Source organism: Tinamus guttatus, unplaced genomic scaffold (genome assembly GCF_059628265.1).
Source record: "Tinamus guttatus ecotype Peru unplaced genomic scaffold, ASM5962826v1 Tinamus_guttatus_pri_ptg000025l, whole genome shotgun sequence".
NCBI lineage: Eukaryota > Metazoa > Chordata > Aves > Tinamiformes > Tinamidae > Tinamus > Tinamus guttatus.
In genome coordinates this window covers 1,465,500-1,487,548 of record NW_028288559.1, presented here as the reverse complement: position 1 = coordinate 1,487,548, position 22,049 = coordinate 1,465,500, and the positions used below count along the sequence as shown (strand labels likewise).

Genomic DNA, 22,049 nt, shown 5'->3' with positions numbered 1-22,049 from the left:
ACCAGAAGAGGACTGGGCGCACTCTGGCTTTTCCTGTAGGCCTTGCATAAGGGAAGGAAATGCTCGTTTTCAGAAACAGCATTGCTCTCTTTTTGGTGCACTGTTTTAGCACTGAAATTGAGCCTGTGGTAGCTTTAGAGACCCCCCTTTGGCTACACTGAAACCAGACTGAGGATTTTTTCAGTGTGACAAAGTAATCCAGTGTTCTTAATTCCACACTCAGCACTGAGAAACCTCGGAGCAGTTCCTGTACCTGGTCTTTACTGGGAAAAAATTCAACAGTAGTACTGACCTCTTAAAGCTACTGGTGTTCACTCCTATTAACTTTTAATATCTCTGAATTCAAAATTGTGAGTTCCAAGGCTGGTCTGTGATCAGACTACACATCTTGACCAGGACAGACTGACACCAGAGGCCAGAACTCTACAAGTTTGTTGAGCCCCAGATAAAAACAGCTTTCCTCCATGTGTAACAAGGCCATAGAACATGTAATGCTGAAACTACCATTTTAGTTTATTCTATTTAGTTTATGTCTAAGCACATGTGGATTTGATTAATATTAATATTTGATTCATGTATTACTGTATAATTCAGAAAAAAATGCTTTAAGAAAAAACCTTACAAATACTTTGAATTCTACATTTTATTAGAATTGATCATATTTAAACCTGTAAAAGTAATCGAATACTTACATATTTTCAAGGGCTTAAGCAGACATTTGTAAACAACCTTGTGGTTTGATAGCTTGACAGTGAAGGCATGATAGCAAAGCCATTCTGCTGCCTCAGAGGGAAACACACCAGTTGCACGCTTGTTGCCTAGAGGAATACCTACAGACAGAGCAGAAAGATGTAGCCATTGAAAAGAATGTGCATTCAGAAGCATGTATGATCCCTCCACTTTCTGTATACATCACTACAATTTTAAACTTAAAACACATAGTCAGTGAAGTCCATAAGGGAGGCAGGCAGGCAACTAAAAAAGAAAACCTGAAACACTTTATTTTCAGTAAATGGAGCTTAAGTAGGCAGGGGAACACTAAGTGTGATGCTTAGTATCTACTCCACCTTTTTTTATTCTGGATCTTTTTTTCAGAATTCAAGTTTCTTTTCTTTTTTAAGAAAAGATGGATAAATTATGATATTCCATTGCCATTATTAATACTGTACCGGCATTTTTGGCTTTCAGGATAGAATAGCAGCATGATGCAGTTTCTGAGATAATCCTTAGGAAGAAATAAGGGTTGTTTTTAACTTGCTGGTTAAATGGAAGTTGGAGAACACATGCATGGAACCTGTTCATAAAAAGAGCCTATTTAATCACAAATCATTTGCAATTTAAAGTGAAAGTACAATTCCATACCTTAGTTCCTACGCAAAATTTAACAGCACCAAACAGCCTATAGCTATATTAACTCTGTTAGCATACCACTCCTAAATACAAACCCAATCAGGCTGAGATGAATAAGAGCTTTATTTTTAAATTTCTTCTGAAGATACTAATTGTCCTATCTGTGGGAATGTTGAAGTCCCTCACCGATCTCATACCACAGACTGCAAAGCCAGAAGACACACACACACACGAAACAGGCTTTGCTCTCCAGGTGGGCAGACCTCCAAATGCTCTAGAGTTCCACACGCCAGGATCCCCACTCTTTTGTCTAACTGAAGGCCAAATCTATGTAAGTGATTTATATTGCGTGCTCCTTTGCACCTCTTTATTGAGGGTTTAAAAAATTGTTGGCTACTTTGTTTGCTTCAGACTCTGGCATTAAAACCTTGTCTATGCTGAACACAAAAACTAGTTTTTGTAATTGAATATTTTAATTATTCAACAATGTACAGACTTATTTAGTTTGTTAAATTAACACAGCAAAATGGAGTTTAGTTATTTTAAAATATTATAACATAATTGCTGTACTAGATCATAAAATACTGAATTAGTTGTTTGTCTGCTTGCTAGTGCAGTGAACAGTTTTGTACATATATTCTGATATAATAAAGACCTTTGGGAGAATAAAAGTTTTATCATAAAATCAAACAGAAATCATTTAAAATGATTAAACATACAGCATAACACAGTTAGGTGAAAATCAGAAATCAACCACAAAAAAGGTTTAAAGAACTTTTAAGGCATCAGGTACTACAAATGAGTCACAAAAGAGGTATATGCATACGAAGCTGGATTTAAGAACACAACTAAAGAACTAAAATTCCTCTTCCTACCAAGTATATCACAGAACATAAGTATGCACCATCTTAAATCACTTACCATCCTTGACAAGGGAAACCAATAAAGACCAACATTGAAACAGTGGCTGAAACACAACTGCTAAACCATAGAGAAAGATGATTTTTTTTCTGCAACTACTTACTGTGTTATAGACAGGAGAAGGGAAGGAAAACACAACAAAAACAAAAAAACATATTTGAAATCCTGCACAAACACCTGAACAAGATGTCTGCCTGTATGAATGTTCGGTAACTTGACAGCTTTTATGGAATCACACATTAGAAGAATCACGCATGACTTCTATAAATCCTGAAAGTAAGCTTGAATGCCCATACAAGGTCCAATATAGCCAATGAAATAAAATGTAAAACTACACAAGGTCTCTAGCAACAGTATTACCTGACAACTAAAGGGCAGTACCTGATTTTTATAAAGGGGAAAACACCTCTTAAAAAAATATCTTGTTTAAGAAACAAAACAAAAACCAACAACCTCTTAATGGATTGTGAATTGAGACACAAATCAGAGGAAATAAGAAAATGACTTTTGATATTCCAGTATTTGGAAACAACTGATAACAAGATTCATGAGCTAGAATAAGAAACATTAGGAATACAACATGACCACATGACCATTATCTTCTGTTGTCTCCTGTCTAGGGTTGGAAAGATGGAACTAAAAAAGGCTTAATAGAGCACAGTAATAGGCAGGTTACATCATCAAGCGTCCACCAGAAAAACACTGGAAGAGTAGTTTAAGACCTGGGAGATTTGATCTTCATACTAACCTTCTTTCATGTTTCTGTCCCCCACACTCCCCTATGCTACTTGGTATCTTACCAGCTTATGTATTAGTTTTGATTGCACTTATCCTTGTTCAAAAATGTTCATTTCAAAAAAAAAAAATTAACAACAACAAAAAAAAATCTAAACTTTGCCAGCTACGAAGCAAGTAAAGAATTATCAGTAGTTAAGAAACTAACTTGGAAAAATGATACCTCACTTAAAGCAAAGTTATCCAGGACAAAGTTCTACATGATTTTAATAGATACAAAGTTCTAAATATACATTAGTTAATAAGTGATTAGCTTTCTAGTCTTCCTTCCAGAATAAAACTGCTTTTCTTGAGTTCAGCTGTAAATACTCACGGATATTAAAAATCCATTAAGCAAAGCGTCACTTAAACACAGACTGCAATTTGAATTATATTGTATATTGAATTATACAATATTACGTAAGAATAGTCTTGTTTCAAGAGTAATGTAGCTCAATACAATTTACCACAGCATATGTTTTTGGCATACTGTTCGCTAATCTGTAGCTCCACCATGTGTCAAGAAACAATACTGAAATATTCAGAGTTCCTACAAAAGACAGTGACCTACCTGTACGCCTGGAGTAAAAATATCTTATAGATGTTAATGAAAACTGTTCTAAGGCTGTTGATCTAGAATAGAACAGAAATAAAGCTGTGGAAATATTTTACTGACACCAGGAACAAATGCACTTTGTTCATGTCCAAAAATATAAGACAATCAATCAAGAGAGAAATTGTATTTTATCCTATACTTCAAAAACTTCTATTAAATACACAAGTTAGAATATTTTGAAAGCCCATTTCTGGAAGGTGCTGATACCCCATATTACAGTTGATGACAGTAATTCCAAAATATGTTTGCTTTTTTAAAATTAACTTTTATGTTAGAACTCCGAGCAGTTTTAACATACTTTATCACTAATCATGACATCTTTTCTAGATTCCCACCTGTAAATCAAGAAATAAACAATGGCATTTGAGTTTGAGGACTGTCATCAGTTTGCATTTCATGTTTTTCCCAGCTGTTCTGCTCGAATTGAAGGAAAGGCTTGATCTGATGGAAGTACCGATATAACTAGAAAGAAAACAAAAGTAGTTAAACTCCACAGACTAATAAGCTAAATTAACTTATGTTACAGAGATTACTTTGTAAATCTATGAGGCAATAGCTAAAAGACTATAAGCAAATACAAATTAGAAAACCGCCAGAGAATGTAGCACTGAAGCTATTAGATACAGGAATGACTTCAGTACCTCAGGGATGAATAATTCACCTTGTCAAAAACTTTAAATAAAGCATATGCATTCCTAAAGCATGTGGTCTAGCCAAAACATTATTAGGTACTCCAGCAATGACTAGCTTATATTCAGTGATCCATGCAACTCGGGAGCCAAGAGCGGAAATCACCTCAGTTCACCTTGGCCCAACAAGCAGTTGCAGCAATCCCTACATACACCCGAATTGTTTGTTTTATAAATACAGTAAGTGAAAAGATCTCTTTAACTGTTGATTTTAGTAAAACAAAAAAAAAAGTTACAGAAATATTTTTGTAAGCTGAACAAGCTTTTATCTTTCAGAAAACTACTAATGAACTTTACTGTTCCAGTGAGAGAAAACCTCTTGTTAATAATGATGGTGTCTTTATAACTAACCATATTCAGTCTAAAAGCTTTCATCAATAGCCAAGTCCAGGAGATTGGAGATTACTGAAATGTCTAGGATTCCATGCAAGTAATCTATGGAAGTTCTCCCTAGCGTACATCCTTTCCTGAGATTCATAGTTCCAATTAAACTGCTTTGTGTAGCTAACATCTCTTTAAATTGGCAACACTGATTATTTTCCCCCTACATTTCAGATTTGAAAATTACTTGAGACACAGCCTCTGATACTAGCAGGATTACTAGCTCCCCTAATCTATACCAAATTAATAGTTAATTTAATCATTGGTGTCTCTGTTAAGGTATATAAAATAGGTAATTACATTAATCATTCTGAGATCATGGTACCAGATTTAGTAATACAATGTGTACTGGTGAAAGAAATTGCATTGAGTTGATCACATGAATTTCTCAGGAGCCACGTGGTGACCATACGAGGACTTCTAGTCACTGCTAACTTATGTCACATTTGATGAGCTTAATGGTATATGTGTCCCAGGGGGATGGAACGTAGCTAATGGCAGGCTGCATAGAAGAAAAAGAGTGTTTAAATTACTGCATAAGAGAAAGAATTGGAAAATTTGTTTTGCAGTGCACTCAAATATATCATTCACAGGACAGCCTTGTACTTCTCAAGAGTAAAACAAACACTATAAAACTTATGCTGGAGGATACAATTCTATTTACCTGGAGTAATCGCAGTAAACCTCAAGTGTCTGTATATCTAATAATAAACCACACCACGGGATCAAACGACAATCTGGGAGCTGTTTAAATTCAGAACATCCTGGGATATCATCAACAGGAAAATTCACGATCGTCTTATTAGGGTTTATTGCAAAGCCATACTCAGGAATACCTGTTGCTAGAGTCCTAAAACAAATATAGACAGTTAGCCTATCCACCTTCCTCAAACACAAACCTCCCTCTCCAGCCCACGGCACACAGGATCTGCAGAAATAAAGGACAGAAACTCAAGAATAAAGAAACCATGGCCAGCCCTTTAGATGAGTGTACATGCTAGAAATACCACAACCTGAAGATAGCAGAGGTAAAACAAATAAAGGAAAAGCTTAAGGATATAATGAGACGAACTTTTACACATTAAGGCAAAAGGAGAATTTAAACCATGAAACACTTGAGATTCAAGTTGCATAAACCATGCTCACAGAAACCACTGAGGTCAAAACCATATGTAAGTTTTTGTTTCAGAAGGTTCACTAAAGCAGGGAGCACAAAAAGCACCAAAGAGGCTACCTGTCCACAGAAAGCAAATAAAATCAGTGCAAAACTGATACAAAACATGAAGGTGCCAATAACTTCAAAGGAAAACAGGAGAATATTTGCAATACTACTGCAAGTGACTTTTTATTGAAAAGATGTTACAGAGAAATATTTTGAGGTATCCCCAACTCTACTGATGTCCTTCGTGACTTAAGTCAAATGATTCATCTGAACTGCAGATCCATGATGACATCACTACAGATTTTATGCTGTTTTGTCAAGGAGCTCAGGGTAAATAAGGTCTTCAAGAAGCACCATCCCACTAGTCAGTACAATTTACACTTCTAGCTGTACTTGACCATGACAAGTTTCAAGGTCAAGACAGAACTGCTTCTTTTTGTCTGTGAAAAGCACGATGTAACTGACTGTGTTGCAGGTGCAAAGATTATCTTTAAGATCCCTCTCACCGAATTCATAAAACTGCTTTTGGCATCAGCATAACCCAGCTCCTTGGATGCTGACTGTATGTACATTCATTTCCAAAATTACAAAGAACATCTTTTGACAACCAGTCTAAAAACAAAAGAAACTCTGAAGCACTCTGAAGAACCACTCTTCCAAAAGTTTTGAGAGTTACATGCTGCCATGCCATCATTATCTTCAAGCATTCACCTCAGGATACTGTTGCTAGGAATTTCCTGATCATTATCAGAACAGGAAAAAATTACATTGCTTCACCGAAAACAGAAGGTGGCAGCATACCCCCCTGATAAAAAACATTCAAAAGAGGCAGTTAAAATATTTTTATGACCATTTTTCCTCAAAATATTAAAGACAACTGTCAGCTGTTCTGGCTTAGTCTGCATTATTAATTGCTCTGTCAAAATCAGCAACTAGATCCCTACTTTAAATCTCACAATCTCCCTCCATCCAGGTGCAACGGATGGTTGGTTGTCAAGAACAACAATTAGGACTCTTCCCAGTCACGGGCTACTAGTGAGGACTCCAAAACTAGCCCTTGATTACTAATCCATAAACCAAACATACTTATATGAATAGGTGCAAAGGAGATCAAACACAACATCCTAAAAAATGTTAATGCTTATTACTTTAAGGAATGTGCATTTAATAGCATACCTCAGAAAAGTTCTTGCCTTCATTAAGTGTGGTGTGACCAGCAAAAAGTCATCAATTAAACGTATCAGGACTCTGGAAACAAGTAAAAAATGCAGTTAAATTGCTTGATAGGTAATCCTTTCAAATTTTTGTTAATCTCCTCTGAGGGATGATGTACCAAATCGTATTACTGCTTCCTTTAATTCACAAGGAGGTAGAGGCCAACACAACCTCAAACGTACATTGCATGAAGAAATTCCTAGCTTTGCTTCTCCATTAAGAGTAAATATTTTTTTAAAAAAAAAGAAGCATAAAGGCTGGCTACGTTACACAATATCAGAATGCAGAACACACAAGCTACTACATATTAGCTTTCTGAAGGCAAGATTTTACACTTGAGAATTTACATTATTTTTGTTCACAACGTAACCAAAGGTGGTACATACAACATACATTTGAAGATACTAGATACTTGATATACTTTAACTTCATATCTGATAGCTTGTTTGTGAAGCTGCAACTTGAGCAAAAAAAAAAAAAAAAAAAAAAAAAAAAAAAAAAAAAATCTAAGGTCCACCACAGTAAAGGCTGAAATTTCCTTTTTTAACAAAAGGCATGCCCCAAGACTACCTGTATTTGTGTGCAAAGTTCTACCTAATAGATCTTCCTTTCCAGACTCCCTTTCCAAGCCTTCACTACAAGAAATCAGCTGCACCTTTGTCCAGCCAAATCAACAGCCACTCAGGTCAAATGAAAATACTAACATCAGAGTATACACCTAAACAAGATCCTACAATATGCCCCAAAACTCAAAAAAACAGCTGCTATACACAAGAATATATTTTTATGAACCAGCGTTTTGCAATTTCAATATTACTAAAAACACTCCTTGAAAGAAATGGATAGTTATTTAGATGTCTATCATTACAGTCTCTACAACCAACCTGCAAAAGGGAAGTCTTCGTGGAAGTTGCATGTGGGAATCTCTAGTAATCTGTACCATGGAACAAACAGCCCAGATAACTACATGCTCCATGTGGTTATGCTTGGCTCAGTCCTTCCAGAAGCTAATGTATAAAACACGGTGACAACCTTTGGTTCATCAACCCTGGCAACACCTGGTAGGATAACTTTTACAGTAACACATATGGTAATGCACAGGACTAAGAGCCCTGACAGACTCAGAAAAGAGCCTAATAATTGAAGAATGCCTTTTATAGCATCTTAAGAATTATACTGTTTGTGTAGAAGGAAGGTATCTAAAAGTGGTGATTCTCCTTATCCAGGGAGCTTTGAAGATGAGACACTGGACTGATTAACTTATCAAGAGTGCCCCTACACACTTAGCTTCTTTTACCTTTATTAGAGGAGAATTCACAGTAATGGAGAAAGATGTGTGAACAACAAGAAGCTTCAAGAAGCTCACTGATGTCCTGTTCATGTCTCAAGATTCTAATCTGGGATTCAACCAGGGACCAATTCATATGGAGGCAGAAGGGGATCCAAATTTTCTATGTCTAGTGAAAAAGCAGAGCTTTTGCCCAGCTCGCATTCAGCAGGATTGCTGAGAAACAAGCACAAGTTGGGCTCAAAGACTTTGAAGCTGTACCAAGAACCACACAGGGCTTTTAACAAAAGACAGTGGGCCTTATAAAGAAAACCACAACAAAACGTATGACCTTGATAACAGTGATAAGATTTGCAGATGGTTGAGCGGAAGACCCTCGGGTGGGAGCCAGGAATTTTCAGAAGCTTGTAATGAAGACTCTGTCTTGGCTGAGGCCAAAGGAGCACAGCGTCGTGGGAACGAATGTGGGAGAACCATAAACCTGCTAGTATCTTATCAAGAAGATACTGTCAGAAATGTTACAGCAGCACTAAATGCTACGCTCTTGGTAAAACCCTAGCAAGTCTTCCACGTTTGTGAACTTTGCAAGGAATCAGAACAGCGCAACTGAAACCTGGAGGTTAAATATATTCAATGTATTATTGAAACCTCTCACCTACATAGCTGGGAAAGCTCCCTCTCAGCACTTCTCTTTCCAATCTTATGAAAACTAAAGAAACTCTGTAATGATTACAGCACACTGAAGCTTCAGAGGTCTTAATGGATACTGCACTCCTAATGAGAGTAGTGAATACTTAAAACACAAAATTAAAGTTAGAAAACTAAAACAAAAATCACCTATGACTTTGAAACTAATTTGAGATTCCCACGTTATTTGCATTCTGCTATATAGCAAGTATGATGAAGACAGCCAAGAGATTATCACAAATGGTTGTTTTTGCAATGATCTGTAATGTGAAAGTTTGCGGGATTAACAGTCCAGCTGTGTCAAGCTGTCTAGCTGTTTATAATGTAGTAAAATTAAGTTTTGCTTCAGTGTTGTACAACTTGTACAGCCATTAGATGCATTTTTATTTTCACAGGAAGTGAAGAATGTGAAAAGATTCTGCAAAACTTGGCCTGAGGGTACAGCAAGACTCAAACTCAAAACACAGGATTGAGCAGTCAGCTATTTAAACAGACAGAAAAATGGTGTATACTGGCCATTTAAAAAAGCATCCTTTGACTATTGCATTCTACTTCTCTTTGCAAACTTAATTTTTTGCCCTCAATCAGCAATCCTTTATTACCTTTAGCTGTAGGTAACATTAAAGGAAGATTCTGAATAAAGTATTTTGATAAAACTGGGAAAAGAGGAACGTTCCACATCACAAAGAAAATATTCATAGTTTGCACTTCACAGAATGTTATGTTGCTGTTTCTGAACAATCTAGTAGCCAGCTGAAAAAAATACGCAAAATATAGCAGAGCACAGGAAAAAAAACATCCAGATCACCCTACCCATCCTGCTGTATGCCACAGAGCAATTTGTTTTCCATGTCTCCATAGCATAAGCTGCAAAGCAAGGTTGACAAAATGGAGCCTTGGGGAATTCCACAACACTGCAAGTAGTACCTGGGAAGGAAAATGAACAACCCCCACCACAAATCAAAACAAGTAACAAGAAAATTCCAATAGCCATTGAACATTTACTCTTTAAGCATAGTATGTATTTTTCAGTAAGAAATATGCTTTAAAACTTCAATTAACCTTTACTTAATTATGTTATTGCTTTCCTCTAAGAATCTAGATACGTTTGATGAACTGAAAACTTGCAAAGAGGTAAATCTCTATGTTTTTATACTAATAAACTCCAGTAGACAGCTATCATTGAATAAATAAAAAAAAATTGTAACTGCACAATTCCTTTCCTCTTTCACAGAGGAGTTACAAAGGCGATATGTGGCTCCTTAATTTCCTTAATTCCTTATCTCCCACTTTTTCTTTTTAAAAAACTTGTGAAAGAAATGATACAATGCAAAGAAAAAACAAACAACCCCACTCTTAACTACAATGCTGTTATTATTGTTTTTTAAAATCTCAAGTGCTTCAAGGAAGTGCTCGCTAAAAAAAATTCCATGGGGTGAAGCTTAAATCCCTCATGTTAATGTACAGCATAATTCGGGCAGGTTTGAAAGTCGAATAGTTTTAAATTTTCTGAGAAACAGGAGACTTCCACATTAAGTTCAGTTATAAACATTCATAACTTGTTTAAAAGAAAAAAACACCTTTTTTTAAATACAATAACATTATTTCAGTTCCATAAGTCGGAGTAAAGCTCTCTAACTACATTAGATTTAAGTGCGCTGCTTGAAGTATTTATTCTTCACTTCTACAAGTATAGTACTATTTGTCCACAGGAAACATTTTCTTGATTATTTTTTCCACCACTCTTCACACAGTGAAATCCCCGAAAGCTTAGTCTAATGAAATATGTAATCTGGTCATACATCTCAGGCATTTTTTGTATACTTCACTGTGAATCACCTTATTTCCACATATAACTGCTCAAGCATGAAAATATCTTGCTTCTAATGTAGAAAAATCACTAGCATACTGTGACATGCTGAGCTTTTGGCATTTGCTTTTTTATTAGTAGTATTCATACTCAACTCCCGCCCCCAGGAAGTTCGCTGCAGTTGCCAATCATCACCTTGCAGAAGTATAAATCTCAAATCTCGTTTTGTTTTCCATAGCTGCAAAGAATTCACACAGACACAGCCAGAGTGACATTTTTCAGTATCTCCTTCATCTTGTCAGTTGCATAAAGTTATCTTTTTTTTTTTTTTTTTTTTTTTTTTTTTTTTTTTTAATACCAGTAGCAACAGAGAATGCTACACGAAATTCAAGCATATTATTTTCACAGTATTCTGTCAACAAGAAGGTACTGCATTAAAACGCCCATTTTGCTATTACTGGCTTAATGAAATTAAAAGGACCAAAATTATAGAAAACTGTGGACATCAGACTAATATCTTGAAGCTTAGAAGATCTTACTGATGTTGCGAGTCACCTGCATTTTTTTCCTAGGTGTAATATTACTTATTCCAGACTTCTAATCAAACTGTATTAGAAGATTCCCTCTCAGTCCCTAGATAAAGGCATAGAGATCCACTGTGGTGACCAAGAGCAAGGTAGCACTCAGGCAGTTATGCAAAAGCCTTATTTGTAATTTTGGTTTAGTACAGATCTCACCCTTCTTTTCCGCTTGGTCTGATGCTGTATTTAGAAAACATCATCTATAGTCAACCACAGCTTGATGATTTGAGGAAAAAAATCCTATGTTTGGCTTGTTTAAGCATCTTTCCCTTAAACTTAAAACTCAGGATATAGTTGAATTAGTATTATCCAGATGGGAAATAAAAATTGTATTCATAAATAAATTTGATTTCAAATGCTTCATGTTTTTCTAAAAACTTAGACTAAAATAAATTATAAATAATTTTCAAATAAAAATAAAAAACACCTATTATATAAACAAACTCTTTTTTTTTTTTTTTTTTTTTACCTGCGCTCAATCTCCAGGATGTTGTTATGTAACATTTGCAGAAAAAATGTAAACAGGCTGTCACTTGTCTCATTAAAAGATAAACTCTAAAAACAGGACAAAACAAAACACAATTTGTATTTTTTTTTTTTTTTTTTTTTTTAAAAGAAGTACTGAAACTGGCAATTTACTAAAACTAAACTAGAAGATACATAGAAACCTTTCTTAGTTCAAATCTCTAGGGGAAGAAACAACAACTTAAAAACAGAAACTGAACATACACACTAAAAAGTTTCTCGCAACGAATAAATATAGAAGAATGACGGAGAGATTGGAAAGACTATATTATAACATGTATAAATCAAAAGAGATTACAATATATGAAACCTCCTCTCTTTGATTGCTATTCCCCACCGGGTTCTTTACGATTTCCAAATACAGAAATACGCACCTACCTGTTCTCCTGCAAAACATTCCACCTCCTTGCTGCACATTACCAATGACAGCCTGTGTGACTGCCTGCTCAATATTTATGAACAAGGCTTTTGTGTAAAGTGAATGACAACCTTTCACTTAGTTGAAATACCTTAGCAACAACCGCACCCAGCACAGAAACAAAATCACTTCCTATGCAAATGGATTATAGGTGAGAAAAGGCACCTTTTACTAGAGCCACGTGAGATTACAGTTAAAGATATGCACCGAAGTGCTAATGTGATGCAGCCATAGCATAAATGCCCATATTGACTTCTTCTTAAATGACACTCAAATTCATTCCTAAAAATACTGTGAAACAGAATGCTACCTCATCTAATCATCTAAATCAATGTGCACTACAAAAACAGAAAAACAAACCCTGCATACAAGTTACCAGAAAGTTTTAACTTTCATTCATAGGCTCATTAGGGTCTCCGCACTTTGCAGAATCCTGGAGGGAGGCAACAGCCCTCCTTAACATTCTGCCCTTCTCCCCAGATGTACAAGATTACTTTCTTATAGGTTAGGCGTACAAATTACCCCACTTCAAAATCTTCCACTTGCAAGTGAAGGAAGAGGAGAAACATGGAAGAGGAAGTACAGCATGAGAAAATACTCGAGAGTTTCTGGGCATCTGTGGCTCAGGAAGCTTATATACACTAATAGCATACATGAATCACCGTGATGCCAAGCAGTAAGACATATTGAGAAATGGACTAGCTATATCATCTACTTCCATACTTTCCTCTGTTATGGTCCTTGTACGGAAGGAAGTATTGAGAACAAATATTATTTGGAATTAGTATAGCTCTCTAAAGCACAAGAATTGGAACAACAAAAGGATGCTTGTTTCTTGTAACAAAGGGCTTTTTTAATAAATCACTTTTAGTCGTACTTTCATTTACACAGTGGGCAATCTCTTTAAAAGACAACACAAGAATTAATGATGTTTTGCACTCCATTTTAACTCTGCTAAAGAAAAGTTTATTCTTACAAATTTTGGCAACTTTTTTTAAAAAAAAAAAAAAGTTTGTTTTTAAAACCATTCTTTCGTTCAGTGAAGTTGGCTATTCAAGACTCCTTATCTATTTCCTTAAGTTACTTAAGGCACATTGTTTACATTTTTACTTCTTTACATTTTGGGGATAATAAGTATTTGAAACCCTTCCTTTACTATGTAAATAACTTCTCACTTGAGAAGTGTTGCAACAGATAATAAAATTCATTAATAAATATTCAAAAAGAAACACTGGTTCTAGTCGAAGTTCAATGAGAAAATCTGGAAGAAGTTTAGAAGGACATTTTGTCAGAAGTCTTGATCCTTTCACTGAACATTAAAAGCTTGCTATAAAGACCAAAGAAGAGAATTCGTATTACAGAAAGTGTTAAGTAACTAAGACAGAAGCCAAATCACCTTATGATATGTGCATTTGTTTAACAAAACAAAACAAACACACACACACTTCTCTACTTCCTATGTAGCTTTCTTTTTCAATTGAGAAGAAGTTTCCTAATATTTACCTGTTCAACCACTATTGAATTTTGCAATGAGTCACTCTTCTGAAGTTGGGACACAAACTGTTTCATGTCTGGCATAAAATCCTTGAAAGTAGAAACCTGTATAGTAAGTGTAAAGAAACAAATGACAAAAGCAATAGAAAATCCAGTACTAGACTCATTATTAATTATTTAATGGAAGTGAAAGGGTCAGGTTATTTATTTTAATCCAAAAATGCTTGCTATATCTGAAACAAAAATTCTCCCTTCCCTTTATATTCCTGTATTCACATAACTAACTTTTATTTTTACTAATTCTGCAGAGGAAAATGCAGTTTTGTCCACTCCCATAAATAAGTGGAAGCCAAAACATCTTACAGTAATTACGAAATTCAAATAGACCTCCCCCCTCACCACAAAGAAGCATATATGTATATATACACAAATATATTCCCTAGACAGAAAAATAGCATCAGCAAGTAGAAGAAAACAGCAAATCATACATGTCTCTTGTAGAACTTCCTGGCTTTTCCACTTGCTGTAAACTTAATCACTGCATACCGTCGTATGCAGTAAACTGTTTTTTTCTCAGGTTTTAAGATCTGTGAAATCACTTCCACAAGTTTCTTGTGAGGAATGGTATCATAAGCCCTGGACACATCAGTCTGAAACAGAAGAATCATCTGTTATGTATTCACCATTATTATTGCAAATACTCTTTTAAGAATGAAAACAAAGCTGAAACATAAATTACTCTACCATCTGGTTCAATCTGACCACAGAACAGACTTCCTACTTATCTGCACACAAACTATTTCTTCACTGAAGAGCAGTTTTCCCTTGAAAGTAGAGGTCTCCAAACTATCAGCTTTAGAATTAATTTTATTATTATTATTAGTGATCCCTACTGTAATCTGCACTACATAGCACCTTCACGATTAAATAATGAAAACTAGTGAACATTGAAAGCTGCACAGGCAGCCTTTAACATTTAAATATTGATCATTTAACTACAATGTATTGCTATTTTTTTTTGTATGCTTGACGTTTTCTTTTTTTAAATAAACTTTCATCTCTAGGATTTCGTCTTCATGATCCCAGAATTCTTCTAAAGCTGCAAGAAAAGATGTTTGACTTTTCCTAGTGCTCATATTACAATCTTATCTTTGCTTTTACTCTACCTGATCTTAACTCAAAAGAGCCTGAAAAAGCAACAGCTTTACGAAAACTACATCAACAATAGGATTATTTGGCTTGAAAGATAATGAAAGAATCCGTGAAAGCAGCTTCAGGAGAGGATGCCAACTGATACACAAAGCATAGGACGGCAGCTCACAACACGGACCTAGCAGACTGAGCTAAAGCCCTTGAGATTTCCTGCTAGACACAACTGAAAAATAAGTCTCAAGAAGAAACTCTTTAACCATGGGTTTTAAAATGCGCTCAAGTTTTGCAAGTGAGAGAAGAAACTTGGGCAAAGACATATTACAGTTCAGGTTTTCTACTTTCATCAGAAAAGAATAGTATGAAGGTAGAAGACACCTATTTATCAAAAGATGTTGTGTTTATCCAAATTCACACCGTTTTCCGTGTTTTCTTTTTGTCTCCCCCCCGACACTTCCGTAAAATTGTCCTGTCCCTCAATATTTACAGTTTTGTCTCATCTTTATGCCCAGTAAATGTAATTGCAAAAATCCAGTGCATGATCTGAAGCAATAACTAGCACCTGAGAGAAACAAAAGGAAGTACAGTTTCAGAAACAGAAAATTAAGTCAGAATTCTGCTGTTAGGTGATTTTTAAGAAAAACACAACATGCACAGCTCACAGTTGTAAAAATATCTTCAGCAGTTAATTTGAAGGATTAGTTTCAACTACGGAAGGAAAAAAAAAAAAAGTATACCTTGACATAGTAGAAATGAGGAATCTCACCACCCGATTCAAGAACCTTTGTAACAAATTTCTTCCATATCTTGAAGATATCATCTTTCCCAAACACTGATGAGCCTAGGAATGTGGCATTTATAGTCTTTTCATAATTTAGCACACTAAATAGATTTTTCAGTTGAGTATTGTAGTGATGAACCTAAAGAGATCAAAGAAAACCACCCAAAGTATGTTGAAAAATATTAAATTCTGCAGAATACAGACATTTTACAGCTGGACAATATCTGAGAGGCAGTTTGTATATTTACTGTATTTTTGATCAATTACAGCTTTCCGAAAGCCCAAGTACAGTTCCAGTGACTAAACAGAAATGGCAAAAGGCCTCTGAGATTGATACATTTAAGAGGTAGAGAAACCGTTTATTCTAAGTTTAATGCTCAGAAATCAAGGAGTGATGATAGTTAAGAACATTAATAAAGGGACTTCAGCAAATAAAACCATTACCAGTTACAAGGTAACTTTTCTTAGGCTACAAACACATCTGTTAGCTGGTTCTCTGGATCACCTGCAAATGCTTTTGCTAAGGTTTAACTCTCCCAGCTGTGGGGACAGTGCAACAGAACAGAAGTCTGGCAGCTTCATTATGGAGATGTTGCTCTGTCAATACCTTGAGGAAAAAACTACCAGATGTCGCTATAAAAGAATGTTGAAAGGGCAAACTTGAAATAAGATTCAACCAGTTTGAAGAAATCCTCCAAGACACATACATGGAACATAAAAGTCTTCTTATTTTCACTGGCAGTATTATGATCACGATACAGAAGAATGGAAATTTCTAACTTTAAGCCTTCTGGTTCATCTGAACCAGATGAAAAAAATAATAATAATAATAATACCGCTTTCAATGAAAAGCTGCCAAAACTCAGGTACATTGAAGTACCTGAGTACCACTGCCTGTGAAGCAGCATGGTCCAACTTCACCATTTTACACACAGTAACAAGTTTTGTTAATTAATTGGTTGATATGGCAAAGTGGTTTTAACCAATTTCACAAATCTTTGTTATATAAAATTAAAGCCCTTTCCTGACCACTACTCCTGTGACATCCTTGCTAGTATAGGCGCAGTACTTAAATATAGTCCAAAAGGAAAAGATGTAGCTCATGAACACAAAAAGAAGCACAAAGATCAAAGTAACATTCAACAGAATAGTTCCTTCTTCCCTTTTTAGGTCTCCCAGGATGCTTCCTTTAATATTAAATTATTTCATGTCACTAAAACATCCTTAAGGATGTTAGCAGGCGGTGTCAATAAGAGCATGGCAATTAAGGCTTCAGAGCTCAAAGACTGGTTTGAACTAAGAAAAAAGAAAAGTATTCACAAATTCACAACAGCTCCTTATTTTAATTTTTAATGGCAGAAGGAATTCCCTCCAGCCTCTTACTAATTTCAAAGTACAGATCTTATCAACAGAGCTAAGAATATTTTGCACAATTCAAGTATCTGCTGGAATCTTTGCAGAATGTAGTGAAAAATCTATAAAAGTCTGTTTTGTTTTGTGCATTTAAGAACGCACTCCCTCACACTGTTTTGTACTTTGCACTATAAAAATGGGAGGGGGGGCAATAATAGTGGTTTAAAAAGCTAAGAAGGTTGCCAAGCAAACATACAAATCTTTAAAACACAACAAAATCTATGCCAATTTGAAGATAAACTCAAAAAAAAAAAATCAGATTAATCCACTTCTGTGAATTTATTTCATCACTTTTTCAGAGCAAAAATGGAGTTGCCCGTGAATCATGAATCAGCTAGATTTTATTGGCGATATATCTCTATCTGATACATTCCACTGTATAGCTACAGAGCCAGCCATCACTATCCTCAAAATTTGAGATCGGCTTTCACTCTAAAATCTGAAATGTTGTCAGAATTGGACAGAATAGGAAGTTGGCTTTCCTCTTGTGATTTAAATGCTAGGAAGAAACTGGAGAGCAGAGAGAAACTGGATATGGCACCGGACAAAAAAAAAATGGAGCAGGCTGGAAGACAAAAAGCCAAGAAAAGCCACAAAAATGAGCCCAGTAGCAATAATTCCATATTGAATAAAGCGATTGTTTTGCACAACACACTTCTGTCTCAGTCTACTGAGAAGAGATGCAACACTACTACCTTGTCTTGCACAGCATTTATGAGAATCATCAGCTATGTTCCAAGTGCTCTCCTAGTTTAGGCAAATGAGGTATTTTCATAACAAGTGAAGACTTCAGATGTTTGTTTACAATCTCCAGCAGGAAACCACTGCTCCTATCTTTAAGCAGGCACAGATATTCCCCCTTAGCTCTCGTGCAGCAGGTTAGCTGAAAGCATCAACATTGCTGACTTCAAGTCTCATCTTCTTTATTGCATTCATGCTTTATGCCACATCTACTACAACAGGCACAAAAACACCTTTAAAGCACTGCAGCTATTTCCAAAATATGCATGCGCATTCTTCCCAATCCAACAGTATGATTGCCATAAAAAGACTACTAAGAAAACAATACTTCAGAGCAGCTTTTCAGCTATGTCTGGCAAATAAGAGTTTGGATTCACACTTAACTATGAGTACTAAGAAGGCATTGAGCTATCATCCATTTAGGGAACATTTCACATTATCCTACTCAATGGGACACAGTCATTAGGAAAAGCAATTAATTTAGTCATGGAAAGACTGGAAATTAGCTCCCACTATGTCTTGTGGTTAACTGGCCATTTAAATTGGTTGTTCTGCATCTGTTCCCACGCTGTAGTGATGACCAGCTTCCTTTCCATCTCCCTACTGAATCTGACCCCGCTTCCTTGTCCTTTCAAGGCTTTCTCCTGTAAAACACCCAGCTCACCACTGCCTGGCCTGCTAAAGTGGGATGGACACCCAGGGTTGACCTGGCAAAAGAGCCAGCTAGCTGATTAAGTACTCATATATATCCCAGTGGGTTAGACTCATCTGTCCCTCTCCTCCTGGTAAGTCAAACAAATACCCTAGTACACACATTGTACTCAACATTGAGTACCTAACGCCTTTGAGACTTCCTATCCCCATGGATGGCCAAAGACAAGCACTCTGGCAACATTAGCAAGGCAAAGGCGAGGAGAGAGAAAGCAGAGAGGAAGAAAGCATATTATCACATGAAACTCACTTTAAGACAGGCTTGCAAACAAAACTGTGTGATTCTGCTATTGGAGGCTCACAATAATTAAGCACAAGAGAAGAAGAAACTCAGCTAAGTTACAATAGCCCATTCAATCTCAATCTGAGGACACCAGTTCCTCACTTTAACCAGTAACATTAAAAAAAGAAGCCCACTCACCCTCATATAAGCTGCCCACATCAAATCCATAAGACAATAAAGAAAATAAAAACCTTCTTTTCTCTGCTTTCCTTGCTGAACGCTCTTGCTTCAACAACACCACTCACTCTTACTATGGGTCTTAGCCCACTTGATTTGGGAATAAACCGCAGCTTTGATGCCATAGGAATGGGTTTTTTTTGATGGATAGCTTCTATCTCCTCTGAAGATAAAGCACGTAGCTGTACTTTGGTAAAGTGGTTTCTAAAATATAAACACATAGACAGTAAAGAGAAAATGAAGCAGGTTACAAATATTTCATTTCTTTATGATAACTGCAGCTAAATAATCTACTAAGAATTACACACACTAAAATGCTACTGCAGAAACTGGCATCAATCTAAGGTACCAAATAGAAATCTGTGGATTTCAGAAAAACTCCACAGCAACTTAATGACTATGCAGTGCAATAGAGAAGTAGTATACATCTCCACTTGATGCTGTGCAAACTAAGATAATGAACTATTTCATAATTTTCAGATTTACTTAGTTAATCTGCAGTTACATTTTCATTTGTGTTAATGGAGATATTATAATTCAAATCGATGTGAACCTGGACATTTTCCATCGATTCAAAATCTTACAAAATCTTTACTTAGTTGGATAGGACTTTCTGAAAACTACATTAGGAAAGATCCAAGGAAGGATTTACACACTAATGGGTGTTAGAGTTTTAGGGTTAGAGGCTCTGCCACCTAAAAAAAGTCATAGTGAACTGAGATCCTAGGGTACACATATATGAGATGAGGAGGACAGCTGGGTATCCCAAAACAGGATCCAAAGAAGCCAGCCTGATGAGCAGCAGTCAGCTCAAGTAAACAGTAGAAAACAATGAAGAGATGGATGGTCTCTAAGGCACAGATGCCCACTTCACTACCTGCATTTTATCAGTAGCTGTAATTCCATCTCACAGACAATCACTGTATCGTTCATGTCATTTATAGCAGGGATGATGAGACTGAACACTCACTAATCTAGTAGCTCTTGAACCATCCTACTCTGAATTGTACACTCAGAGCCCCGTTTTACACAGGAACGTAAAGGACTGAGTGCATAGTTGGGCTGTCTTTGAGATCTCATCTCCCTACAATGCAGGGGATTTTTCTGCCATGTAGGAGACCTGTAACCCCTGCAGCAATCCTACCCTGAGTGTAAGGGCAGGAAGGGTTTGGTCCTCAAAGCGAAAAAAGCACTCGGCTTTCCCACTTCTTTAGCATGTTCACTTCTTTCTTTCGCCCAACTTCTTTGGGATGCTCACCACCACCAGCTTTCAATCACCTGCAGTTCAGGGAATTCCTGAGCCAAAGATGAGATGGGACTTCCTGCACAGCAGGAAAGTAATTGGGAAGGAAACAGGAAGACCAGGGATCAGCTCAGATTAAAGCCTTGTAAGTCCAGACCACCCTGTCCTTAAATGTGTTTTGGGGAGAGAAACTGGGAACCAGGGAAGAAAGAGCTGGCCAAAACAAAACAAAAAAAAAACACACACAGACACACAAAAAAAACAAACCCCGAAAAACAAAAACACACCTTTTTTAAGCACAGACTCCATTAAAAACAGTATTCTCTAATAAATAAATAAAATTTAGTACTCAATAATACTCCAGGCAAAACAAAGAAGAATGTTAGCTCTTACTTTACATAAAATGTTAATTACAACACTAAGATTGTTAGTTTAAACAAAACGAAATTTACCACTACTATTTTTACTGCATATTCTGGACTAAGGCTCCATTTACAAACGCATATGCACAGCAGCTGCATTGAAGAAATTACCAGTGTTGAGCTCAGGGTGATGAAAAACAAAACAAAAAACCCCACGCATACACTAACACTGTAGACCAACACACCACTGCAAAGCCAAGAATTTCACTAAAACACAAGAAAATATCATCATTTTGTACAGTTCTAAAGGTTCCTTAGACACCACTCATTTAAACTGATAACCCAGAAGACATGAACTAAGACAATGCTGGGTACAATATTATTCATTAAAATTCCCTTTGAATTTTTCTTATTTTCTCACTTAATCATTTATAATTTTATACTAAATAATGCCCTGGCTTAAAATCATATACATATTTTTAGGAATGAAGTAGCAGCAGACAGTTTCAAAACTATACTAAAAAAAATGTACTAAGGTGCTGCCACTTTTAAACTCGTTACTCTTATTAAAATAAATAGAAGCCATACAAGCCTAATGTCTGAATTCAAACGTAGAGTTAATTTTCCAAAGCTTACTTTGGGATTTTGCCACTATGACTCATCAAAAGAAAATCCTCTTCATAATTAATATTATCTCAACAGTCTATTATCGTCAAAGAAATCAAAAATTCAATCAGTTTTCCCCTCACACAAAACATTTCTGAACTTACCAGTCTAGCAGAGTATAATCACAGGCTTATTTTTCTTTTGGAAAATTAAGGGAACAGAACAAATAGGATGAGTGGACAATAAATGAAAGCAGAATTATAAGTTTACACTGCACAACAAAGAGTTCCGTATTTTCATTAATGCTTGATAAGCTTTCTATGGTTACCTAATTCCAATGTTCTGTAACTTGCCCCAAATAAGCTTTCGGAAGTAGAAAAGCATGTTTTTCTGGAACATAGTCTCGGTGATATAGAAAAATGATCTGAGCAACTCAACAACATAGGTACCCATCAGCCAGTATAGGAATTTAGCCAAAAGTTCTTCACGGAAACAATGTTCATAGGCAGGAACAAAGTGATCACCTTCAATAAACAATTCAAATGTAGTTATAGTAAATATCAATTCTCTGTGTTAGGAAAAAAAATACAGAACAAACAAAAAAGCACACAGATTTTTTTTTAGTCTGAGGTTAATAAAGGCACAAAATACAAACAATTGCACAGATGCAAC

General features: G+C 35.9%; 1 protein-coding gene across 1 annotated transcript in view; it reads right to left on the bottom strand.

Annotated features, from left to right (window-relative positions):
• TERT (telomerase reverse transcriptase) overlaps window positions 1-22,049 on the bottom strand; it is a 28,985-nt gene that overhangs the window by 2,981 nt on the left and 3,955 nt on the right. The window contains exons 3-15 of the mRNA XM_088525873.1: window positions 21,706-21,901; window positions 19,181-19,370; window positions 15,798-15,980; window positions 14,400-14,561; window positions 13,921-14,016; window positions 11,944-12,029; window positions 9,897-10,010; window positions 7,070-7,141; window positions 5,396-5,581; window positions 3,997-4,123; window positions 3,617-3,678; window positions 1,170-1,294; window positions 693-830 (exon numbers count right to left, since the gene is read on the bottom strand). Coding sequence (XP_088381999.1) covers window positions 693-830; window positions 1,170-1,294; window positions 3,617-3,678; window positions 3,997-4,123; window positions 5,396-5,581; window positions 7,070-7,141; window positions 9,897-10,010; window positions 11,944-12,029; window positions 13,921-14,016; window positions 14,400-14,561; window positions 15,798-15,980; window positions 19,181-19,370; window positions 21,706-21,901 — 1,737 coding nt within the window. The remainder of the gene's footprint in view (window positions 1-692; window positions 831-1,169; window positions 1,295-3,616; window positions 3,679-3,996; window positions 4,124-5,395; window positions 5,582-7,069; window positions 7,142-9,896; window positions 10,011-11,943; window positions 12,030-13,920; window positions 14,017-14,399; window positions 14,562-15,797; window positions 15,981-19,180; window positions 19,371-21,705; window positions 21,902-22,049) is intronic.